The 21,470-nt window shown below is 66.1% G+C and overlaps 3 protein-coding genes across 4 annotated transcripts in view; 2 read left to right on the forward strand and 1 right to left on the reverse strand.

Moving 5' to 3' along the window:
• Positions 1–2,091, forward strand: part of PRPF6 (pre-mRNA processing factor 6) — a 37,386-nt gene extending 35,295 nt beyond the window's left edge. The window contains exons 20-21 of the mRNA XM_082746437.1: positions 1,158–1,284; positions 1,821–2,091. Of these exons, the coding sequence (XP_082602563.1) occupies positions 1,158–1,284; positions 1,821–1,973 (280 nt within the window). The 3' untranslated portion in view covers positions 1,974–2,091. The remainder of the gene's footprint in view (positions 1–1,157; positions 1,285–1,820) is intronic.
• Positions 2,092–2,195: 104 nt separating this feature from the next.
• LOC309872406 (uncharacterized protein C20orf204) lies at positions 2,196–6,891 on the forward strand. Of its 2 annotated transcripts, XM_082746541.1 has the most exons (5): positions 2,196–4,357; positions 5,156–5,211; positions 5,800–6,075; positions 6,164–6,316; positions 6,540–6,891. In XM_082746541.1, exons 3-5 carry the CDS (start codon positions 5,848–5,850, stop codon positions 6,675–6,677), a joined length of 519 nt encoding a protein of 172 aa, XP_082602667.1. In that variant the 5' UTR covers positions 2,196–4,357; positions 5,156–5,211; positions 5,800–5,847; the 3' UTR covers positions 6,678–6,891. The 2 variants fall into 2 exon arrangements, with proteins under 2 accessions (XP_082602667.1, XP_082602666.1); XM_082746540.1 differs by lacking the exon at positions 5,156–5,211.
• An 8,735-nt stretch (positions 6,892–15,626) lies between these two features.
• On the reverse strand, positions 15,627–17,431 carry SOX18 (SRY-box transcription factor 18). The gene is made up of 2 exons (XM_082745816.1): positions 16,960–17,431; positions 15,627–16,769 (listed from the first exon to the last, which is right to left on the reverse strand). The coding sequence occupies exons 1-2, from the start codon at positions 17,321–17,323 to the stop codon at positions 15,952–15,954; spliced, it is 1,182 nt and encodes a 393-aa protein (XP_082601942.1). The 5' UTR covers positions 17,324–17,431; the 3' UTR covers positions 15,627–15,951.
• Between the last annotated feature and the right edge of the window lie 4,039 nt (positions 17,432–21,470).

The following is a 21,470-nucleotide window of genomic DNA, read 5'->3' on the forward strand; positions in this document are numbered from 1 at the left end:
GGGCATGTCGCCAGCCGCTGCGAAGCTGAGGGCACCGTGCGTGGAGGCTTCCCACCCACCAGCTCCTAAGGCCCAGCCTGAGCCCGCTGGGGACCCCTCCCTCCTGCCTGTGCTTCCGCCTCCGGGAGTGACTGTTATGTATGACTCCCTGATAGGGCGGCCATAAACCCTCGTAAAAGGCTTTGCAAAGTCAATAAGTCACTCCTTGCTGTTCTTAGGTTGCTGTTCTGCGTACCTGCTATCAGGGTTTGTGCTCTTTAAGTCATAGTTTATCTAACATCGAGCAATTAAGAATACCACAAGGCTTAAAAAACAATCAAGCTATCAGGGCACAAAATCACTCTGTGTTGTAACTGAGGCTGGTCCAAGCAGCTGCCTGACCCTCGGGCTGGTGGTGCGGGCGGTGCCGGCGCTGCTCTGGGGCCTGTGGCTATGGGGCCAGAGGGGCTTGAGGAACAGCCCCCTGGAGCTCCGGGCAGTCAGAGGGTCACCCCGCTCCCCCTCCTGCCTGCACTGGCGTGTTGGGAGGGTGCTCACGGGTCCTCGTTTGGTTTCCGAACTTCCTCGCTCGTGGCTTCTAGCATGGGCTTGGTTTTCGGATGTCCGCGTCTGCTGCGGGTTCAGGTACCTGGGGCTGACCCAAGTCTTGTCAGGTGGGCTGGGTCCTGCCGGAGGCGGCCAGAGGTGGGCAGAATGACCCCGAAGGTGTCTATTGACGAGCAGGTTGAAACTTCACTTTCTCTGATCAAAGCCTTAATTTAGGTTTTTGTCAGGTTTACGTTGATCCTCTAGTGTTTCATCCAGAGGAAGGTAATGACTTACAGGAACCAAGTTCTTGTGTGTGGGTTTTTTAAGAAATAGCTGTTTAGACCCCTGAAGGACAGCTGAAGGTTAGTGACTTGGAGCGACCCCCAGGGAGCCAGGCGCCATTCCTCGGCCCTCCTGTCGGGAGCCTGGGGGCTCGCCAGGGAGAGGGGCAGAGTCTGCTGGCCACCACAGGCCCTGGACTCGCTGTCCGCCTCTCGCACGGGCGAGCTGTAGCCAGAGGAGGCCAGGGCTGGGCCGTGCCCGGGCCCTCTGTGGCTTACGCTGGCCAGCACCGCTCAGGCACCTAGACGACACCACTTACGGGTCCCCGCACCGATGCTTCCGGACAGGCTGTTCTGGAGTGAGCGGAAGATCACCAAGGCCAGGGAGTGGTTCCACCGCACGGTCAAGATCGACTCGGACCTGGGGGACGCTTGGGCCTTCTTCTACAAGTTTGAGCTGCAGCACGGTACAGAGGTGAGGCGCCGCACACGGTGGCCAGCGACTGGAGTGTGGCCTCACAGTAGCAATGGGGGTGGCGTTCAGGCCCTAAAGATTCACCTCGTGCCCCAGCGAGTTTTGTCCTACACATGAGCCGGGGGGCAGCGTGCTGGGAAGCCTAGGCAGCAGCCGCTCGTCCCCGCCGCCCCCAGCACTAAACACTGTCAAAGCTGTGCTCGTGGGGGTGGGGGATAGGCTGTCCTGGGGTCCCCACAGGAGGTGGGAGCTGTGCCACGTGGGATCGGGGCAGTGCCTTGTGCAGAGAAGGCAGGCTCGGGGCAATTGGGCATGGCACAGACATGGGCTGGACTTGGCTCCGCCCATGTGTGCTGAAATCAGCTCTGGGGAGGGTCCGTGTGGTGGGGCTTGCCCCCTGGCGGAGGGACCATCTCGATGAACACAGGGGAAAGATGGCTCTGCCCCCAGCCAGGCCCGTGCCTGTGGAGCTGGGTGAGCGTGGTGGGCCACGCAGGGGGCTTGCCTGACTCGCATGCCCGCTGGTCCCTGCCCAGGAGCAGCGAGAGGAGGTGAGGAGGCGCTGTGAGAACGCCGAGCCCCGGCACGGGGAGCTGTGGTGCGCTGTGTCCAAGGACATCGCCAACTGGCAGAGGAAGATCGGGGAGATCCTCGTGCTGGTGGCGGCCCACATCAGGAACACCTTCTGATGGCCCTTCCAGGCCCTGTGGCCGCGGCCCTTGGGGCAGCACGTGCAGGAGTATGGAGTGGTGGGGCCCTGAGCTGTCTGTCCTGCTCTTTAATTAAAAGTTTTCCAGGTAGTGTGTCCGGGTTGGTGCCCTGCAGGTTTTCTCCGCGCCGCCTCCCCCCACGAGCAGACTCAGGTCTGCGACCCCAGGCGGCTCACTGAGGTTCCTGTTTTCACGGGGGCCACTTGCAGACGGCCTCTGTCCCTCAGAGGAAGCTGTGTGCCTCCCTGGGAGAAGGGGCTGGGCACGTCACGTTCTGGGAGCAGCTGGGACAGGCTCTCCTGGGGACTCATTTGTCCCCTTTGGGTGGGGGGCACCCTGCAGGTCTGCCCGCCAGGGTAGGTAACTTTCCTAAGCGATGCAGACACCAGGCCCCACTTCTAACATGCCTTCCACAGTGTGTTGCTGAGGGTAACTGTGAGGCCCCTCGGGTGTGTGCTGAAGGGAAATGTTACCAGGACGTGATTTTCTCACTTGCGTGTGGATGAGTTTTTGCTGATTTATAATCAGCAGTTTTGCTCTGAAGCACGTAGAACCGCGCATATCTCTGGGTTGAAAGATGCGTGACCTGGGGGGCTCAGCGTGTTCTCACTGCGAATGCTGTGTGAGGACCAAGGCCTTGCTCGGGCTCTGGACCCAGATGGGCTCTGTCCATCTGGAAACCAGCGGATTCTCTTAGAAGGGTGCAGACATGTGGCCAGAGGCTGTGGGTTGCTGGGAGGCCGTGGGCCAGGGAGAGGAGATGCTGGTTGTTCCGTACAGGGTGGGGAAGAGTCGCGGGCGGCTGCTCCCCCATGTTCATGCGAGAAGATGGCCCCTGGCTGACGTGGATGAGGGGGCCCGTGGTGGGGCTCAGGCACGACCCATGGCTCAGCCCTCCCCGGGTGGCCCGGGTTGGGGAGCGCTTGCCTTGACATTGCTCCTGAGGCACACGCACCTTTGCCTGGAGAGCGCAGGCCCTGCTGGGTCCACCGCTGATGTGCTGGGAGCCCAAGGACGCCACCAGCCCAGAGTGGGCAGCAGACCACCCGTGTGGCCTGGGTCCCCCTCATAGACTGTGGGTGGGGAGATGCCTCCTCTTCTTCTCAGCCCGAGGAGGGCCAGGCCTGAGAAGCCGTGTGGGGAGGCTCACAGGGTCTTCACGGGGACTGAGACTCCTTCCGTCTCCTGGAGGAGGAGAGGGGGACCCTGCCTGTTACACTGAAGACGGGGTCCTGAAGCTTTGGAGACCTTGAAGACCGGCCATTTCCTACACAGACATAGAAGCCAGGGCCCTGGCAGAAACCGTGACTCGGCCACGGTCGTGGGGGTGGCTGGCACCCTTCTGTGCCCTGAGATGGACATGCCTTCTCCCCCACACCCCTCTGAGCTCACTGTCAGGTGAGGCCTTCTGCAGAGCCCTTGGAAAGTTCCATTGCGTCTGGACCATCCGGTGTGAATGTCATCTTCTCCTTTGGACGGGGGTCGTTTGCTCTGAAGTGCTGAGACCACTTTCCTCCCCAGGAAAAAAACAGACCTTGGGTTTTCTGTAGCTGACGCTTCTTCAGTTCCAGCTCAGGGCACGTTGGCTTCTGGAGGCTGCCCTTGGTCTGCGGTGCGGGCTGGAGGGATGACCAGCTGGGCACCGCCACGCAGGGGTGTGGTGGCCCAGCTCCGGGAGAGCCTTTTTTGGCAAGCGGCCACGACTGCCCCCGGCAGAAGACCCTGTCAGCCCAGGAGAGCTGAGCGGCAGGAGGAGCCTGGGACGTGCCACACCTGGGACCTGCGGGGGGCCGGTGTCTGTGTCGGAGCCTGGGGCTTAGGCCCACCTCCCCTCCTGCCGGCAGCCAGGTTCCCAGGAGGCAGCACCTACTGACCGCCGAGGAAGGCCGCCGTGGAGGGCTGCACAGGCCCTTGGCCTCTTCTGGCTGCCCGCCCCCACCCCTGCAGCTGGGCCCTGCCCTGCCCACCAGACACCCCACCGCTACCTCAGCGGAGCGTATCTTCCTGGGGCTGGTGGCTTAGTCCGAGACCCACTGGGTGGGAAGAGAGCCCGCAGCTGCCGGGCTCCAGGGGCAGGTTCACTGAAGAAGCAGTTGGATAGGAGGTGGGGGGAGGGAGGGGAGGGCTGGGATCCTGGGGCCTCCCTCCCGCTCCCTCCCTCCTGTGCTCCGGGGAGCCAACTTCAAAAGCCTTGTCTGCCTGCCGCCCGCCGCCCTGCCACAGCCTGTCCTGGGAAGCCCTGCTGGCCAGGCCGGGAGCAGGAGGCCCTGGAGTGGCAGCCGCACTCCCTACCTGAGGACCCAGGGTCATGTGGAAGGCCCACCGCCGGGAGTGAGGGCGGGCCTCGCCCCGAGAGGCCCATGGTGAGCTGCGCTGGGCAGTCGAGGGGGCTCACCCACGGCTGCGCTGCGGAGGGCTGGGGAGGGAGCGCAGCCTGAGGGAGGCTCTGTGACCCTCTGTGCCCTCCTGGGAAATCCCCCTCGGTTCCGGTCCCCTCGGCCTGCCAGACCTGGCCCTGGGTGCTCTTGCCTGTTGTTCCCCGTGGGGGTGGGGGGCGTGGGGAAGGACAGGGTCTCCTGGCCCCCCAGGTCAGCCTCCTGGTGCCAGGGCCGCCCTGTCCTTCCTGGCTGGGCTGGGAGATGGCCAGCCTGCCCCCCATGGCTCTCCCTTCAGCACCCACAGCTCTGGCTTTGGCTGGGACCTCTGACCGGCTGGGCAAGCCTGAGGGCAGCCTGGAGGAGGGGCCGGGACAGACAGAGTCTGCTCCTCCTGCCAGTGCCGCCCCCGGGGCTCTGCCGACAGGGTGCTGCTCAGTCAGGCTCACCCCTGGTCCGGGAAGCGGAGTCGAGTCCTGCGTCTCACTGGCTTCGCAGGATTAATTTTCCAGTGGCTGTTGGACTCTTGCCTGGGGGCCTAAGGGTGGGTGTGTGGCCCCGGGTCTGGGAACTAACTGCTCTCCGAGTTTGGTGCTTGGGGTTCTGGGTGGGGGCGGGCTTCTCCCCCAGCCAGGCCCTTCTGGAGGGGGAGGCCTGGAGAAAGGTGGTGGGGCCACAATGCGGCCCCTTCCTCCCTTGCCTCCGGGGGTTTCCCCAAGCCTTCCCCTCCCAAAGGGGTGTGGCCTTGAGCTCTGAGCCCTCAGCCTTGTCCTGGTTGGGCTGCAGGTGCAGGGGTACCCGATTTCCCATGGCTGTGAGAGCTGGTTGTGACGGATCTGTTGGTGAGCAGTGGGAGTAGGTCAGTTCTGCCCCTGCTCTGGGGACCCCCAAGTGAGCCGAGCTCTGGGGAGTAGGGGCTGCTCATCTGGAGGAGAGCCTGGCTCTGCTGGGGGTTGTGTTGGGAAGTGTGGGGATGAGTTCAGGCATGGCCCGGGGAGAGGCTGTCCCTAGACCGAGGTCAGCCCTGCCCCGCAGCCTTCCAGGCTCTTGGCCCTGTGCTCCTGCCTCTGGAGCCCCTGTCCCCTCCTGGCTCAGTGGGCCTGCCTTCCCAGCGCCCTGCCCCGTGTCCATATCATCCACCCCACTGGTCTCTGCATGAGCGCTGAGCTGTCTGGTGTGCAGGCCCCACTGCCTGCCTGTCCTGCTAGATCCATGCCTAGTCCTGAATGGGCACAGTGACAGCTCCGTTGTAGACCAGCTCCGAGACCCCAGGGGATGGCTGTCTTGGGGGACAGTTGTAGACCAGCTCCGAGACCCCAGGGGATGGCTGTCTTGGGGGACTGTCCGAAGCAAATTGCCTGAGGGGTGGCCAGAGGGGAGGCCCCCTGCACAGGCCCAGGCGCCCCACCCTGACGCCGAGTCCCTTCCAGGTGCCTCCCAGGCCTGCGCTCTGGGCAATCCTGCTGGCTCTGCTGGGAATGGCGCCAGGCCAGTCGGGGCTCCGCACCTGCAGCGTCCCTGACGTGCTCCGCCACTACCGCGCCGTCATCTTTGAGGACCTGCAGGCAGCTGTGAGGCAGGCTGGGCCAGGGGCAGAGTGGCCGGGGCCAGGCTCCCCACACCTCCCTTTCATTCACAAAAACCTGACTGGAGCTGCGGGCCCGGGATGGCGGGGCCTGGGGGGGGCGGTCTGCAGTGCCCAGAAGGTACGGAGTCCACGCCCCCAGTCCTGCCCTCCGGGGGCCTCCCCACAGGGCTCTCCCCAGCCCCCACTTGCCTCCCTCCCTTCCCCAGGAGCACGGTATCCTACTGTCTATCGCGTCCCTGGGTCGGACCCTGCGCGGGGTGGTGGCCCGGGGCCGCCGCGGGGCCCTGGAGAAGGCAGCGTGGACCGTCGCCATGCGCACCGAGGCGGTGATGCGGCGCCACTGCGGGACGCTGAGCCAGGTGCGCGGGCCCACAGCCGGGTCCCTCCCCTTACACGGGCGCCCCCCCCCCCCGCCGCCGCACCGCGCCTCCCGTGGCACAGTGACAGCTCCGTTGTCACTCCGTTGTCCCAGACGGGGGCACCGTCTGGGAGCTCCAGGGGCCAGACGCGAGCCTGGGGGTGGGGGTGGGGGCGGGGACGGCAGGGACCATGGGCGCTCGCTGACCGTCCCCTCCCCGACAGCGGAGCCGGCGGCCCAAGACGCGCCCTCCCCGGAGTCGCCGTGGCCGGAGGCGGCTCCTCGTGCGCGCCCTGGACGCCGTCGCCACCTGCTGGGAGAAACTCTTCGCGCTGCGGGCGGCGGCCCCCGGGGGTCCCTAGCGCGCGTCCTGCGCGGGCCCAGGAGCAGCCGGCGGGGCCGCGGGGCCTGGGCTCGGGCTTCGTTTGCGGCCGAGCGCCGTCCCTCCCTCCGGTGGGCCCCGCGCGGGGTCCCGGCCCCTCCCGCGCCGCGGCCCGCGCTCCTCCGAGGGCCCGAGACCTGGAGATGATGCCCCCGGACGCCAGGCCAGGACTCAATAAACTGCTGGTGCTGCGACCGGTCGTCTTCCTTCGCCCCCGCATCTGCGGCCGCGGGGAGGGGGCGCTGGGGGCCGCGCGGCACCCGCCGGCGGAGCCAGCCCGCGCCCCGCACCTGCGCGAGGACCGCGGCGCTGCGCTCCCGGCCTTGGGCAGCAGGGGGCGGTCGGGACGCCCCTTCCCGGCGGTCGGCCCGGGCGGACGCGGGGTGCGGGTGGGGGTGGGGGCTCCGGCGGGCCCTGAAATGTCCGGTATCCGTCCTGCTCCGCTCTGGAGTGGGGGAAGGGGCGGACACGGAGGGGAAGAGAAGGCCGAGCTTTGTGAATCCAGAGCAAAACAACCGGATAAAGGAAACGGGCCTGAAGGGAAGCCGGAGTCGCTGGCCCTGGCTGCAAGTGGGGCCAGGCCGTTTCCTGCGGCCACCGCCCCCTCTCTGGACGCGGACAGGCTGGTCAGGGATCCACTCTTGTGCTCTGGGACCGTATGTTTGCCTGGCAGGGTGCGGGGCTGACCCTGGACGCCCCCAGCCACAGACGCAGAGACGGGGGTGTGCACGGCCCCCTCCCCAATCACACCCGATGGGGAGGGAGAGTGGGTCAGCTAGAGAGAGCCCCTGGCCAAGGAGGACGCCTGGTGGACCCAACACCCATCACACTCTTCTGTGGACGCTGGACAGACCCAGCAGGCACCAGAGCAGGCCTTGCCTCTGGGGTACCCTGGCAGAGCAGAGACAAGCGGGGGGTCCAGAAGGCCGCGGTGGCGGGGCAGTCCCCACTAGCACAACGTGAAGAGCTGGACTAGCTGACCTGGACCCAGCTCCCCGCCGCACACGTGTGAGCACATTCAGTCTGTGCGACGGAACAAGGGTCCCTGATGAGACCCAGGCCCTGGGAGGTCATCCCTTGTCCCGAAGCCTTAAGAAGAGCTGGGCAAGACCCAGGCCCGGAGCATGGTTACGGCCCATGTGCGCCCTGTGCGCGGGGCAGGGAGCCAAGCTTCCCAGACCTCAGGGGACCGTCAGTCGCCTGCCACCACAGTGTGCAGCTGCCCTGGGGGCCCTGTCGCGGTGAGGGGGACACCTACGGTGCAGGTACCCTGTGCCCCGTGGAGCATTCCACGGCTCAGGTGTCTGCAGCCCACGCTCTGTGCGTGTGCCATGGTCTGGAGCTCGAGGCCACAGGAGGAGGCTCAGTCGGGCTGAGAAAGCAGCCCAGGGCTGGAGGGTCTAAGCGGAGGGTGGGTGGGTGCTGGAGTCCAGATCATGAAAGAACCCTATGGCTTGCACGGACATGGAATGTGGGGTTTGGGGCCATGTGGTGGAGGTGGGGCCAAAGAAGGTGGTTTGGACCTGGGCGGGTGAGGAGTGACCCAGGCAATGCCAGGGTCCTGGCCTGAGTGCCTGGGTGTGTCCTCGTGTAGGCTTGGAGAGGCCTGACGGAGGAGCGGACATGGGTGTTGTGGCCCCCTTCGCTGGACTCCTCTGCCCTTGCCTGCATGTCGGGGTGGCAGGAAAAGTCCCAGTTTGGTTGGAGCATCAGTTAGGGGGCCACCAAGTTGAGGGCGGAAAGTCAGTAAGAGAGTGTAAGGGTGTGGGTGTAGGAACAGGAGGGGGACAGGCTCTCCATGGAGGCCCCCACCCTGCTCCTGTTTGCCAACAGTCTCCCTGCACCGACGTCCGGCCCAGACCCAGAGCCTGAGACGACAGCATTCCTCCCCAAGTGGCATCAGAGCACAACCTTTGGGGCGTCAGGCCTACTGTCCACCCACGGTTCCCCCTTCCCACTGCTGAGAGCAACCAGGCCGTTCCTGGGAGGGGTGGCTGGCGAGGGGGCAGCCCCTCCATCTGCCAAGGCTGAGCAACAGCTGGGGTGGGGGGCAACAGGAAAGGGAGCAGAGGCCTCAGAGTTTAAGGGACACAATCCTGAGTCCTAGACCACGACCCCGTGAACGGGCACACTGACCCTACTGTTCTCCCTGGAGGCTCCAACCAGAACCCATGTGGTTGTGTGTGTGTGAGTGTGTGAGTGTGAGTGTGCACGCATGGGTGTGCTGAGAGGCTGGCCATGAGGATGGACACACAGGTGCGTGTCCTGGACCTGGCCCAGCCCCCCTGCCTGGCAGAGCCCCCCTCTTCCAGGCAGCCCTCCTGAAGTCTAACTCTGGTTTGCCCTGGCAAGGTGAACTTGTTGGGGCAGGGACTGGAGGCCTGTAGCCTGAGCCGGCTGAACCCAGCGCCCCCAGTGTCGCACCTGACGTGTTCTCAGCGTGAGCCCCGATCCCCACCCGACCCTGTCCTCCTGGCCTTTCGCTCGAGTGAGCAGCCTCCATGCCCGGCGGAGACCCACACGTCGTCTTGCCAACCGCTTGATAACAGGCCAGCATCGTAGGTGTGGAGACCGAGACCCTTTTCCCCAAATCGCACACCATCTGTATCAGCATCCTGGGGCTGCTGTGACGGTCACAAATGGTGTGGTTTAGCACAGTAGAGATTTCTTCCCTCGTGGTCCAGAGGCCCGAAGTCATTGTCACGGGCTGGAAGTCAGGCTGTCGTCGGGCTGTGCTCCATCCTGGGCCACATCCAGCCCGGCTTCCCACAGCCACGGCAGGCTCCCTCCTCCACGGAGCCTTTTCCTTTTGGGTTTGTGTGTGTGTGTGTGTGAAGATTGTATTTATTTATTTGACAGAGAGACACAGTGAGAGACGGAACACAGGCAGGGGGAGTGGGAGAGGGAGAAGTTCCTGCTGAGCAGGGAGCCCCAAGCAGGGCTCGATCCCAGGACCCCAGGATCATGACCTGAGCCAAAGGCAGACGCTTCATCGACTGAGTCCTCCGGGGGTCCCAGCCTCCTCCTTCTTAGGAGGCTCTTTGCCCACAGGCTACGGGCAACCTGCGTGAACCAGGATGATCTCAAGATCCCGAGACACACCTACCAAGAGCCTTTTTTCTATATAAGCCCCGACCCACGGGCGCTGGGAGGTGGCCCTCTCTCTCCTGGGGCCACCATCCCACCATGGCCATGTTGTGGCTCACATAGGATGGCAGCAAGTTGGGCTTCTGGCTCCTGGGACAAAGTCCACTGGCCCAGGGTGAGGGTATCCCAGCCAGAGCCGGCCTTGGGGCAGGAGGAGAGCCACCGTGACCCGCCAAGACACAGAGAGCAGAGGGCCAGCCAGGGTTGCTCGCTCAGACCCCATGCTGTTTGCTTGTGTGTTCAGCTCCGAGACTCTCCTTGTGGCCCACCACAGCACAGAACCGCAGGCTGGATCGGACCGGAGCCAGCAGAGGTGCAGGGACACAGACAGGGACAAAGCTGTGCAGCGCGCCCCTCCTTGCCGCCGTCTGGGGCAGGCTCGTGGTCGGCTCGGGGGCTTCAGCCGTGGCATCCCCTCCGGTCTAGCTCCTTCTCAGCTGCTTCCAGGGAGGTGGGGGCTGGGTCCCTGAAGGAGGGGCCGTGCCAGGGTGGGAGATGGGGCTGCGGGGCACAGGCCAGGGTTGTGCAACTTCCTGAAGCCGGGGAGCCAGACCCCCCGTGTGCAGCGCCAGAAGGAGGGGGCCAGGCCGACTTTGAAGGGGAGCCTGTGTCCCGCAGCCTCCCCAGACGGGGAGCTTTTGAAAGAACATCTGGAACACGGGCGCCTGGCAAACCCGGCCCTGGATTGGAAAACCAAACGTTCATCCCGCCTCTGCCACTTGTGTGTTCCCCACCCTGACCACCCGCTCCTCTCTCCCCGCCCCCTTCCCCACCTCTGCCTCTCTGCAGGCGCCAAAGACCACATGGGGGGGGTCCATCCAGCTCCGCGTGCTGACCCTTCAGAGGCCCCTTCCTCCTCCACGTGCCTCCCTCAGGGGTCCCTCCATCGGCGCAAGGGGAGGTGGTGGGAAAGCCGAGCATCGCCCGCGCCCAGACCCTGGGCAGATGCGCTTCCCGTGCGCCTCGGGACAGGATGGGAGCTCGCCAGGCCCTGCACCTGGCAATGGGCGCCAAGGGGGCGTGGGCTCACGCTCTGGCCGGAGGAAGCATCTGCGCCCAGAGCTGAAGGGTGCGCTGGCCTGGCCGGCACTGGGCCCCTGCGTGTGAGACCGCGGGTGGGCCCCCGGCCTGCAGGTGTGCAAGGAGGCGGCCTGGGCCAGCTGGAGTTGGTGCGGGAACAAACACGTCCCGGGCTCCAGGAAGCAAAGCCAGTGCTCAGGGCTGGGGGGAGGGGGATGCCAGGTGCTGGAGCCCATTGTCCCTGCCAGCAGCCTGCAGGACCCTGGGGGGCTCCCAGGGACAGTCCGCATCCTGTCCCCTCCCGAGGAAAAGACCCGGCTTTGTAAACACAGACGAAAACAACCACCATTATCCCTCCAACCCCAGCGAAGCCCACCTCCACGGCCTTCCTTCTGAAGAACCAGCAGGGGTTAACGCTTGCTGGGGGAAGTGAGTCCTTGTTTGGGGGGAAATGGGCAGGTCAGGACCTGGGAAGGGGAGTGTATTGTGGGGGAGGTGGGCCAGTTTGGGATTGGACGCTGGTCCCTGGGTCACCTCTGGGCTGTGGCTGGGATTTTTTGGTCTGTTTTAAGTTCATATTTTATAGTAATGGCTCCGTCCAATATGGGGCTTGAGCTCACGACCCCGAGATGGAGAGGGGCAGGCTCTTCCCGCTGAGCCCGCTGGGTACCCTGAGCTGTGTCTCGAGGGGACCTCTGCTCACGTCTGTGCAGCGGCACAGCCTGGCTCCGTAGGGTCCTGCCCCTAGAGCCCACTTGGGACCCTTGTCCCCTGAGGGGAGGTGGCTGGGGCTCCTCGCCAGGTGCGCAGTTCCCGTCCTCCAGTGCACCGGGCCTGTGCGGGGCGTGAGGCCAGGGGTCCCCAGCTGGGGCCCAAGATAAGCGCCGCACCCGGCGTCCACTTCCTGCACCTCCTTGCATTGCCGCCGCCGCGCACCCCTTCCTGTTTTCTCGGCGCGTAGGCTGGCAGGAGCGTGGAGTGCAAGGCGGGGTCCTGGGGCACAGGTTTGGGTAGTGAGGGTTGGGCCGGGGTGGTGGGGCATGAGGCAGGGTCATGGAGACAGGGCTGTGTCCTGGGGGACAGAGTGGGACCCCAGGAGACATGTGGAGGGTGGGGAGCTCCCACCGCGCCGAGCCAGCGGAACCCCACCTGGTGTCCACGCGGGCTCCAGGTGGGGAGGGAGCCCAGGAGGCATGTGCACACAATGAGGAGGAGCCTTGGCGTTCCCTCTCGCCAATCCTGGGCCAGGGATTCCCACACACCTGGCCGAGACCCTCTGTGGACTGGAGCCTGGTCCTTGGGGCCCCTCCTCAGCCTGGGGCAGGAGTGGGGCAGGATGTGGGGAGGACTCAGACTGAGGCTTGGGCTGGGCTGTTGGGTTTGCAGGTCAGCTGCTCCGGACCCCCCTTCTGGGGGCAGCTGCAGTAGCATAGGGCTCTGATGTGCTTAGCCCACCTGCCCACACGTATAAATGTGTGCAATTTTCATGAAAACACACACGTCACGCAAAACCGCTGTGCCCGACGGCCGGCCGGCACGGTCTGGTCACACAGAGGGGTACGGTTCAGCCTCGCAACGGAGCGGAAGACACGACACCACGGACGAGCCTTGAAGATGTCGCACTCTTAATGCACGTTCGGTTTCGTTTCTGTGCCACGTGCAGAACAGGCCAGTCCACAGAGAAGGGGGTGGGGGGCCCGGAGGGCTGCGTGTGGCCACTCACCCCGGAGGGCTTCTTGTCGAGGCGAACGTTGGGAGGAGAGGCGTGGAGGCCACGTGGCCTTACAGCTCTGTCTCCAAGGGCGGACTCCAGCTCGAAGCTGCCCGGACTCGGAGTCCCGGGCAGGACTTGTAGGGTGTGGCTCAGCGGCTGACTGTCCTGGTGTGTGTCCAGCGGAGAGGAGTGTGCTGTAGGTCCGTCCTTGCCCATGCTGGGGTGGGGCATCCGAGCTCAGCCTGGGCCCTGATGTGTCTCCTGGTAGGCTGTGCGGCTGGAGGTGTGTGTGGTGTCCCCAAGTGTGTCTACTGGAGAGAGGGTGCCCCTAACCCGTTCCGTGCCCCCGCCTCCCTGACTTCCTCCCCTGGGCTGTTTGCTGGGGAGGGCACGACACCTGGGCCCGGCTGGGACCTGGGTGTGGGAGCTGTAGCCCGTGCCAGCCAGGGCTGCTGGGACTTCCCGCCAGGCCCTAGGCCAGAGTCTGTTCCTGGCCAGCCTGACTCAGCGGGGGCTGGGGGTGGGGACTTCCCTTCTCTGACCCTCCAGGAGGCAGGTGGGTGGAGCCAGGAGGGTGAGCAGTGGGAAACCTGACCCAGGGCTGGAGCCCCCAAGGCCCCAGGGGCTGTGTCCTACACCGGGGCAGGTGGGGGGGGGGCGCTGCTCCCTCCTGAGGGGGCCAAGTCAGGCCCCTCAGAGAGGGCCCCAGGCAGGGCGCTGGGCCGGGGTCCTTCGAGGAGACCCCTCCCCGCCCTCCTGTGCCAGCCCACCACCGCGGAGGAGCTGCTATTGGAAACAGCTGCTCTCTGTGGGCGGCCCTCTCCTGTTCCCATTCTGCTCCTGGACTCCGCCAGCCCCTGGCCATGGGGCCTGCTCTAAACTGGGCCCCCACTGCCCTCCCACGGGGGGAGGGGCTTCCAGGTGTCAAGCTCTCTGCCTTCTCCCTACTGGGGCAATGGTTCCTGCTGTCCCCCTGGGGGGCACCCTTGTGGCTCCCCCGCATCCCACTGACCCCACCGGCCCTGGAAGGGGGGACCCTCTGGGTGGGGCGGTCTGAGGAGCCCAGAATGGGGGAGGGGAGACTATGACTCCAGCCTGTGCCAGGAAACAGGGGAGACACAGCTGGCCATGTCTGCTCATCTGCGGTGTCTCTGCAGTGGGTGTCTCTGCGGTAGACAACAGGTGGGATGGGGGACAGTGGTTCAGCCGAGGCCGGAGGTCCTCAGTGGGTCTTGTTCACACAACGGGACAATCTGGACTGGTGCTGCCTCCTTTCTGCCCTGGCCAGTGGGTGCAGCATGTGGAGGGGAGGTCCACACCTGGGTCAGAGGCTCCTGGGTCCCCACAGTGGGGCATGCTTTGGCTCAGCCAATGCAGGACGCTAGGGGTCAGGTCAGCTGGCCCACCACTAAGGGGTGGGCCCAGAGCAGAGCAGGAGGCCACAAGAGCTGGTGACCTACACTCATGGGCCCTGCACGTTGGTCTCCACACACAAGCCGAGGACTCGGCACTGTGGCCTCAGTGCCCTCCCCTCCAAGCCCACGACAGACGTGGCTGGACCGGCCCCACCTTTGTGCCTCCGTGTCCCTGCCAGGTACCATACTTATTATGCATACTCGGAAGGAGCAGTGTCCTTGGCGTCCTGTGGACTGTATGTGTCCCCCCACCACCCTGGGTGTCTCTCTGCACTTATGAGTTCATCTCCTGCCTTGTCTGGTTCTGTTCCTTCATGCCTCTGGCTCTGTCTTTGGATTTTCTGGACCAGCTGCTGATGGGGTGGGCCTGGGGGGCTCAGGTACAGCGGTCCCCAGGCTCTGTCCGCTCGGTGGGGAGCTCTGGCCAGTCAATGCCAGAGGTGACGTCACTGCCCCCGAGAGCCTGGATACCTGTAAAAACAGTCCCACAGCCTGTTCACCGCCCCTGCCACACACACACACACACACACACACACACTGAGGCAGCAGCACCAGATGTGGGGACACACACACACCCAGCCGCAGACTCGGGACAGACACACACAGACGCACAGGGTCACACACACACACTGAGGCAGCAGCACCAGATGTGGGGACACACACACACCCATGGTCACAAGGTTACAGCCATGCTGGGAGACTTCTGCACACACATGTCTGGGTAGCCGGCTTGCTGGCCGTCCTGGAGCACAGGCAGCGTCCGGAGAACCCCGTGACTCCCACACACACGGGACACTGAGCTGTGAGCGACCTTTCCACATCAGGGTGTCCGCGATCAGCTCCCCATGAGGGACTGGGGACCAAGGAATCTGGAGAGAGGGGTGTCCAGTTCTGCTGCAAGTGGGGGAGGGTTCCATGGGAGAGGCCTGAGCCTCCGGTCGGTCGTTGACCTGTCCCTAGTAGAGCCTGGGGAGGTTACTGTGGGGAGCAGCATGGCCATCGTGCTGCTGCCCCCTCTGGGGACTCTGGTTTAAAAATGACAGACGGGGCTCCAGGGTGCCATGTCTGTTACAGCTGTCACAGGCCAACCCCCTTGGAGAGGACAGACCTGAGCAGTAGTGCCTGGGTTTGAAGAAAGTTTTAGTTATGTATTTATTTATTTTTATTTTATGTATGTATGTATGTAGTTATTTACACCTGGAATTTTAAAGAGACGAGGATGACGAAACACGGTGGGGGGGGGATTTCCGACCCCTTTCAGGCTTCAGTTAAAATGGGGTGTGGGACAGGAGGGGAATGCAAGTCTGGGAGGGTGGGGAGCGCCCACACCTCGTGGGTCCACCAGCTCCATCTGCCAGCTAGCCTGGAAGGTTGGAGAAGTGGGTGCTTTGGGACCCAAGCTGGGGGGGCTCTGTGGGGGAAGGGCACCGCCAGGATCATTAAGTGCCCCGCTCCCCCTCCCCCAAAGACCACAGGTGTTCAGAGGAGAGAGCCAGTCACTTTATTGTGGCCTCGCCTGGCTCAGGGGCGACCCAGCTCCTGCTCCTGCTTTAAGGCAGACAAATAGTGGTACTCTTCATATTTAAAGAGCCTCGCTACATGGGTGCTTTTGGTCACTGAAACCCCTTGGAAGAAAAAGTTTAAAAGTTTAATTAAAAATTAAATATATTGTATTAAGTATATAAAAAAGGCGAAGTAAAAAATACAGCCTGGTTCTAGAAAATACACTGCCAGAAAAGAATGCGACGCTTCAAGAACTGCCCTGGCCGGGCCAGCCAACAGGTCCTAGGCCTGGGCTTCCTGGAAGAGCCCCAGGACGGGCGGGAACCGCCCTTGCAGGGCGCCCCCGGCGCGGCCGAGCCCTGCGCCTGCGAGAGGGACAGAGCGGGGGTGCACAGCAATACCGTCGCGCCCGCGGCGGGGAGCAAGCGGGGCGCGGGCCCGGGGCCGCCGGCCGCCTAGCCCGAGATGCAGGCGCTGTAGTAGACCGCGCTGCTGGCGTCGGACAGCGCGGCGATCAGGCTGCTCTCCTCCGGGCAGGACATGGCCCGCGGGCCCAGCTTGGCCAGCGCCACGTGGTACGGGAGCCCGGCGGCGTCGGGCCGAGTCCGGCTGCAGTTGAGGTACTGGTCGAACTCGGTGAGGTCCACGTCGGCCCACAGGTCGGCGGCGGGGCCCAGCGTCTCGGCGGCCTCGGGCGGGGGGGCCTCGGGCGGCGGCGACAGCGGGCCGGGGAACGGGCCCGGTGCGGGCGCGCCCAGGGCGCCGTAGTAGAGGCCGGAGAGCGGCGCAGCGGGCGCGGGCGCGGTCCTGAGCGCCTCGGCCAAGGGCGCACCGTAGCAGCCGCCGGGCTCCCGGGGCAGCTCGGAGGGGGCGTAGGGCGCGCGGAAGGCTCGCAGCGCGCAGTCCTCGGGCGCCGCGGGCGGCGGGAAGAAGGCGGCCTCCCCGGGCTCCAGGCCGTCCAGCGGCGAGCGCTCGGGCGTGGGCAGCCCCAGGCCGTCGAACTCGGCGCCCAGCGGCGGCAGCTCGCGGAAGGCGCGCGCCGGGCCAGGCGCCGCGGGGAAGGGCTCGGGCGGCGGCGGCGGCGGGGGCGGCGGGGGCGCCAGGCCCGGGAGCAGGAGGCCGGGCTCCAGCCGCCGGGCCTTGCGCGCCTGCTTCTTGCGGCGCGGCCGGTACTTGTAGTTGGGGTGGTCCCGCAGGTGCTGCACCCGCAGCCGTTCCGCCTCCTCCACGAAGGGCCGCTTCTCCGCCGCGCTCAGCTCCTTCCACGCCTTGCCTGCGGGGCGGCGGGCGCGGGTCAGCTGCCGTCGGGCGGGCGCGGGACCCCGGGCGCGCACCGCGAGGGTGGGGCGCGGCCCCCTCCCCCGCCCGCCCCGGCCCAGCCCCGCTCCGGGTCCCCCCACGCCGCCCCCCGCCCCGCGCCCGCCCCGCGCCCGCCCCGCGCCCGCCGCCCCCGAGCCCCTCACCCAGCATCTTGCTGAGCACCGCGTTGTGCAGGTCCGGGTTCTGCTGCGCCAGCCGCTTGCGCTCGTCCTTCGCCCACACCATGAAGGCGTTCATGGGCCGCCGGATGCGCGACTCGTCGGCCGCCTGGCGCTCCCCGCGGCCGGCCGGGCTGAGGCCATAGCGCCCCGGCTCGGGGCTGCGCGGCGGGCTGCGCGGCGGGCTGGGCGGCGAGGCGGGGGCGGCGGGCGCGGCGAGGGCGGCGGCGGCGGCGGCGGCGGGGAGGCCGCGCGGCTCAGCGGCGGCCCCGGGTCCCGGGGCCCATGCACAGTCGCGGCGGGCGGGCGGGTCGTCCTGTGCGCCGTAGCCGGGCGGCGATCTCTGCATTCCAGCTGGGCGCGGCCTGGGCGGAACGGAGCGCGGGAGCGCGGCGGCCGGACAGCGGGCACTCGCGGGGCGGGCGCGGAGGGCGCGGCGGGCGGCGGCGGAGACGGCGGTGGCCGCGAGCCGGGTGGGCGCCCAGATATAGCGGCGCGGGGCCAATCGGCGGCGGGCCGGGCGGGGCGGGGCGGGCTGGGGCCGCCCCCTCCCCGGGGGCTCCCTTTCTTCTGCGACCCGGCGGATTCCACCGCAGCCTCCTCCGCGCAGCGCGCCCCCCGCGCCCTCTCTGAGCGAGGGACCCCCCCCCCCCAGCCGCCTCACCCCGAGTGCGAACGGGCGGCTCCCGCGGGCTGGAGCTGGGGAAGGGGCATCCTCATTTGGGGCTGTCCGGCTCTCAGAGACGAGCTGCCGTCCCCACCCACGGAGTCAGACCCCCGGACCGGCTCTGGGGGAGGGCGGTCGCCCCCTCATGAAATCACACTGGGAGGAGGACAGGGGCGTATTTTAACCCGTGTTCTTGGGAGGCTTCCCAAGAAGCCTTGGGGTCTAGCTCAAAAGAAGGGGGCACCCTGGAAAAAGTTCCCTGTCTCTGGGGGGAGCGTGTCCTGGGTAACCACAGCGCATCACGTCCCCAACCCTACACTCACATGTGGAATTTTCACCACTGGGGGCTCTGAGGCCCCCGGTTTGTCCGTGGGGCTCAAGAAGACAGAATTGGCGTTCCCTGCCTCACTAGCAGAGCCCACTCCAGACGGGGAGAACCTGAGCGCTGGACACCCTGGACCCACAGAGAGTGAAGGGAAACCAGAGGGCGTGGGGACCTCCACCGAAGGTGCAGAGTCCCAGGCCTTGCTCCCCCTCCCGCGGTCTGCTGGGGTGAGGGGCTGGGACCGGCTGCACCTGGCCACCGCCCTGCCGGGCTCCCACCTGGCCAAGCAGTAGAGTGAGGCCAGAACCAGGCTTGGGGGAGGGGGAGGGCAAGGGGGGCCTCCCCTGGGCCTGGGTGGGTTTCCAGGGGCGCTTCCCGCCTCCTCCAAGTCTGGGAGGGGCCTGGGCTCCAGGAACTGGGGGGTCTGAAGGGTCTCCCCTAGGACTGTTGCCCTGCTGAGGATGGCATGAGTGTGCAGCCCAGGATCTGTGTGGCCCTGCTCCGCTCCCCACCGAGTGCTGGGAGCTCCACATTTCAGGGCCCAGGTATCGGTGACCCTGGGCTTAAGTGGCCAGAGGCTCTCAGTCCCCTGGCCCTTTTAGTGCTGTGAATGGGGAGTGTCCTCCAGCCCCACCCCACCGGCAGCTCCTGAGCTGCCCCCAGGAGCCCTCCTGGTTTGAGGAAAGACCAGCGCCCCCACAGAGGTCCCTCAGCCTGAGGGCTGCTGGGTGTCCATCCTGTCTCCGCCGAGGGTTCTGTCATGGAAGGCCTCGTCTGACAGCTGGAGGAGTGAAGCCCTGGGTGTCCCAGACTGGTTTCGAGATCCCTGAGACCCCACAGCCCCATTCACCACGTAGAACTGGGCTGATGTACTGGGGGCCGTCAAGGCACCAAGGTGTGGATTCTCTGGGTCTAGGGGAGAGCTCAGCTTTTTCCAGGAGGCAGGGGAGGGTGGGGGGCCCTGGGGTGGGCAGGTGCACAGTCCTCTCCCAGTGGGGCCAGCTCCGGCCTGGCCAGTGTCAGTGGGTGGACTGGGCACCAGGGGTGGGAGCAGGACTCCGGGCTGAAGAGACGGCCCAAGAAGCCAGCACCTGCTGGAGACGGCCTTTACCCTTCCAGGTGCGCTCTGAGCTCACCGGCGCCTGGCTTAGCCTGGCCGGGAGCTGGTTTGGATTGGTGGTCCCTGGGGCTTGGGAGGGAGCCTTGAGGGTCCTCCACTGCAATCTCCCCCGACATTAGGATGGATCTAGGCTGATCCGGCATCACCTGACCACAGCCTCGGTCCCCTCCAGCTCCCCTCCAACCCCCCCCCGCCCCAGGAGAGCCACCTCGCCCAGCACCAGCCAGCGACCCTCCCTCTTGGCAGAGCTGTGCTGCTCAGGTGTCCAGCTGTCCTGTCCTGTGGGCTGAGGCTGGGCAGGGCAAGAGGAGAGCCTCCTGGGGTGGCTCCCTGCCTCTTCGGAGTCAGGCTGTCTTTCCGTGGGTGCGCATGCTGCCCTGCTCAGGGTGAGGACGGTGGTTCTGACCTACTGGCCAGATGGGAAGACAGTGGGGGGTGGGAACTGCAGTCGGGGTGGCCCTGCCCCTAGAGCCCCGGGCTGGGGGACACACACACACACACACACACACACACACACACCCCATCTATGCAAGGGCTGGTGGGGGGGTGTGGTCAGTGGTGCCTGGGGGAGGGGCGTCAGATGTGTGTGTCTGCGTGCTTGTGTGTGGTCTGTGTGTGTCTGTGTGACAGGGAAGGTCTGTGTCTGTCTGCTGGAGCGTCTAGCGCTGGAGTCTGCCCACGGCCTTAGGAGCCAGGTGGCGGCCGAACTCTGCCACAAGAGGGGGTCCCACAGGGTAGAATGAGGGTCCTGCTCAGTGAAACGCTCACCCTCAACACCCACCAAGGGGGCGGTCCCCAACAGCACAGCTCCATCCAAAGTGGGGGTGATTCGTGAGTCTGGGCCATTTCTGTGTGTCTAGAGCCCACCTTGGGCTGGCCTGGCCCAGGTTGGCTCCTGCCCACCCTTATGGGGGCCCTTTGTGCAGCCCCTGGTGCCCCAGACAGAAAAGTGGAATAGAGGGGCACGCTTTCTCTGCAATGTGGGGCCGGGCTGAGTGCTGAGTGGACGCTGCCCTCCCTGGCCTCCCGCCGCGCCCTCGATGAGCCAGGACCAGACCCCCAGGCTCTGGGTGAAGCCTGCAAAGGATGCTGGGCAGCTCCCCTCAGTGGCTCTGGGTGGGGGATTGGCTGGGCTCTGGGAGTGGCAGACCTCCCAGGCGCTGCCCGGGGCACAGACCTCACAAGCTCCCACCCGCCTGGCCCCGGCTGCTGCAGGAGCGGGAGTCTGGGACCAATTACTGAGTCCCTCGGGGCCGGACCCTCCTTCTGTTGGAAGGTGGGGGTAGGGTCCCTGTCAGACACAGGTCCAGGTGGAGGGGAATCTTCTGTGTCCTGAGACCTTGGCTTGGAGCCGGACTGCTCGGTGCGAATCCCACCTCGGGGTCCTTGAGACCAGGAGGCTCTGGGCCTGGCCCTCATCCTGGAGCTCCTTTTTCAGACCCTGCTGCAAGGGCTGGGGTTGAGGGTGGGGAAGGCAAGGTGCCGGGTCAGCCTTGACTTCTGTCCAGGGGTCAGGGCTTCAGAGGGAACTGCCCAACGGCCTAGAAGTATAGGCGCGCATGTCCCTCCCCAAGCGACAGGCCGGTCCAGGTGGACTCTGGGACTCGTGCCCCGCCGAGCCTTCTGGCTCTCAGCCCCAGGATGCTGGGCCTGGTATGGCGGGGCTCCCAAACACTGTGGGCCTTGCTCCTGAGAAGGGGGGCGGGGGGCAGGCGTGGGTGCTGGGCTCAGCGGCAGCAGCTGTCACAAGGGTCAGGCTTGGCAGAGGCGGGGACCCGGGTCTCGGGCCCAGCTAGGTGTTTTGGGAACTAGGGTGTCAGTAGTCTCGTGGGGGTGTCAGACTGGCTGAGGGTCTGGAGCAGAGGGGACATGGTGTGGTCGCTGTGGGCCTTTGGGTGTGTGTGGGGGGGACGGAGGCCAGCGGGACGGAACAGGTCGGGGCTCCTTCGGGAGAAGGGGCGCAGGGCCGTGTGGGTGTGAGGAGGGAGGCGTGGGTCGCCTGTGGCAGGAGGCCTTCGCGGGATGCCGCAGGGCGTCCGGGGCTGTTGGTGTAGAAGAGAGGCTGTTGCTCCGGCCGAGTGGGGCCGCTGGATGCAGCGAGCCCCGGGGCGGCGCGGGGCGGCCCTGTGGGTCCTGGGGGTTTCGGCGAGCTGTGTGGGCCCCGCGGGCGCAGCAGGGGCTCCATGGGAACCAGGCTCTAGGTTTCCGTGGCAACAGCAGGGCGGGGCCAGGAAACGAGGCTCAGGAAGGAAGGCCACAGCTGTGAGGAGGGAGCCGGCGGCCTGGCGGAGCAGGCGCCAGACACTCTGTCTGTCCAGTCGTCCGGAGGGCCCGGAGCCCCTGCCCTAAGCCCTGCCTCCCCCCGGCCCTGCAGACCCCCCGAT

Source organism: Mustela nivalis (genome assembly GCF_964662115.1).
Source record: "Mustela nivalis genome assembly, chromosome: 8".
In the NCBI taxonomy this organism is placed as follows: domain Eukaryota; kingdom Metazoa; phylum Chordata; class Mammalia; order Carnivora; family Mustelidae; genus Mustela; species Mustela nivalis.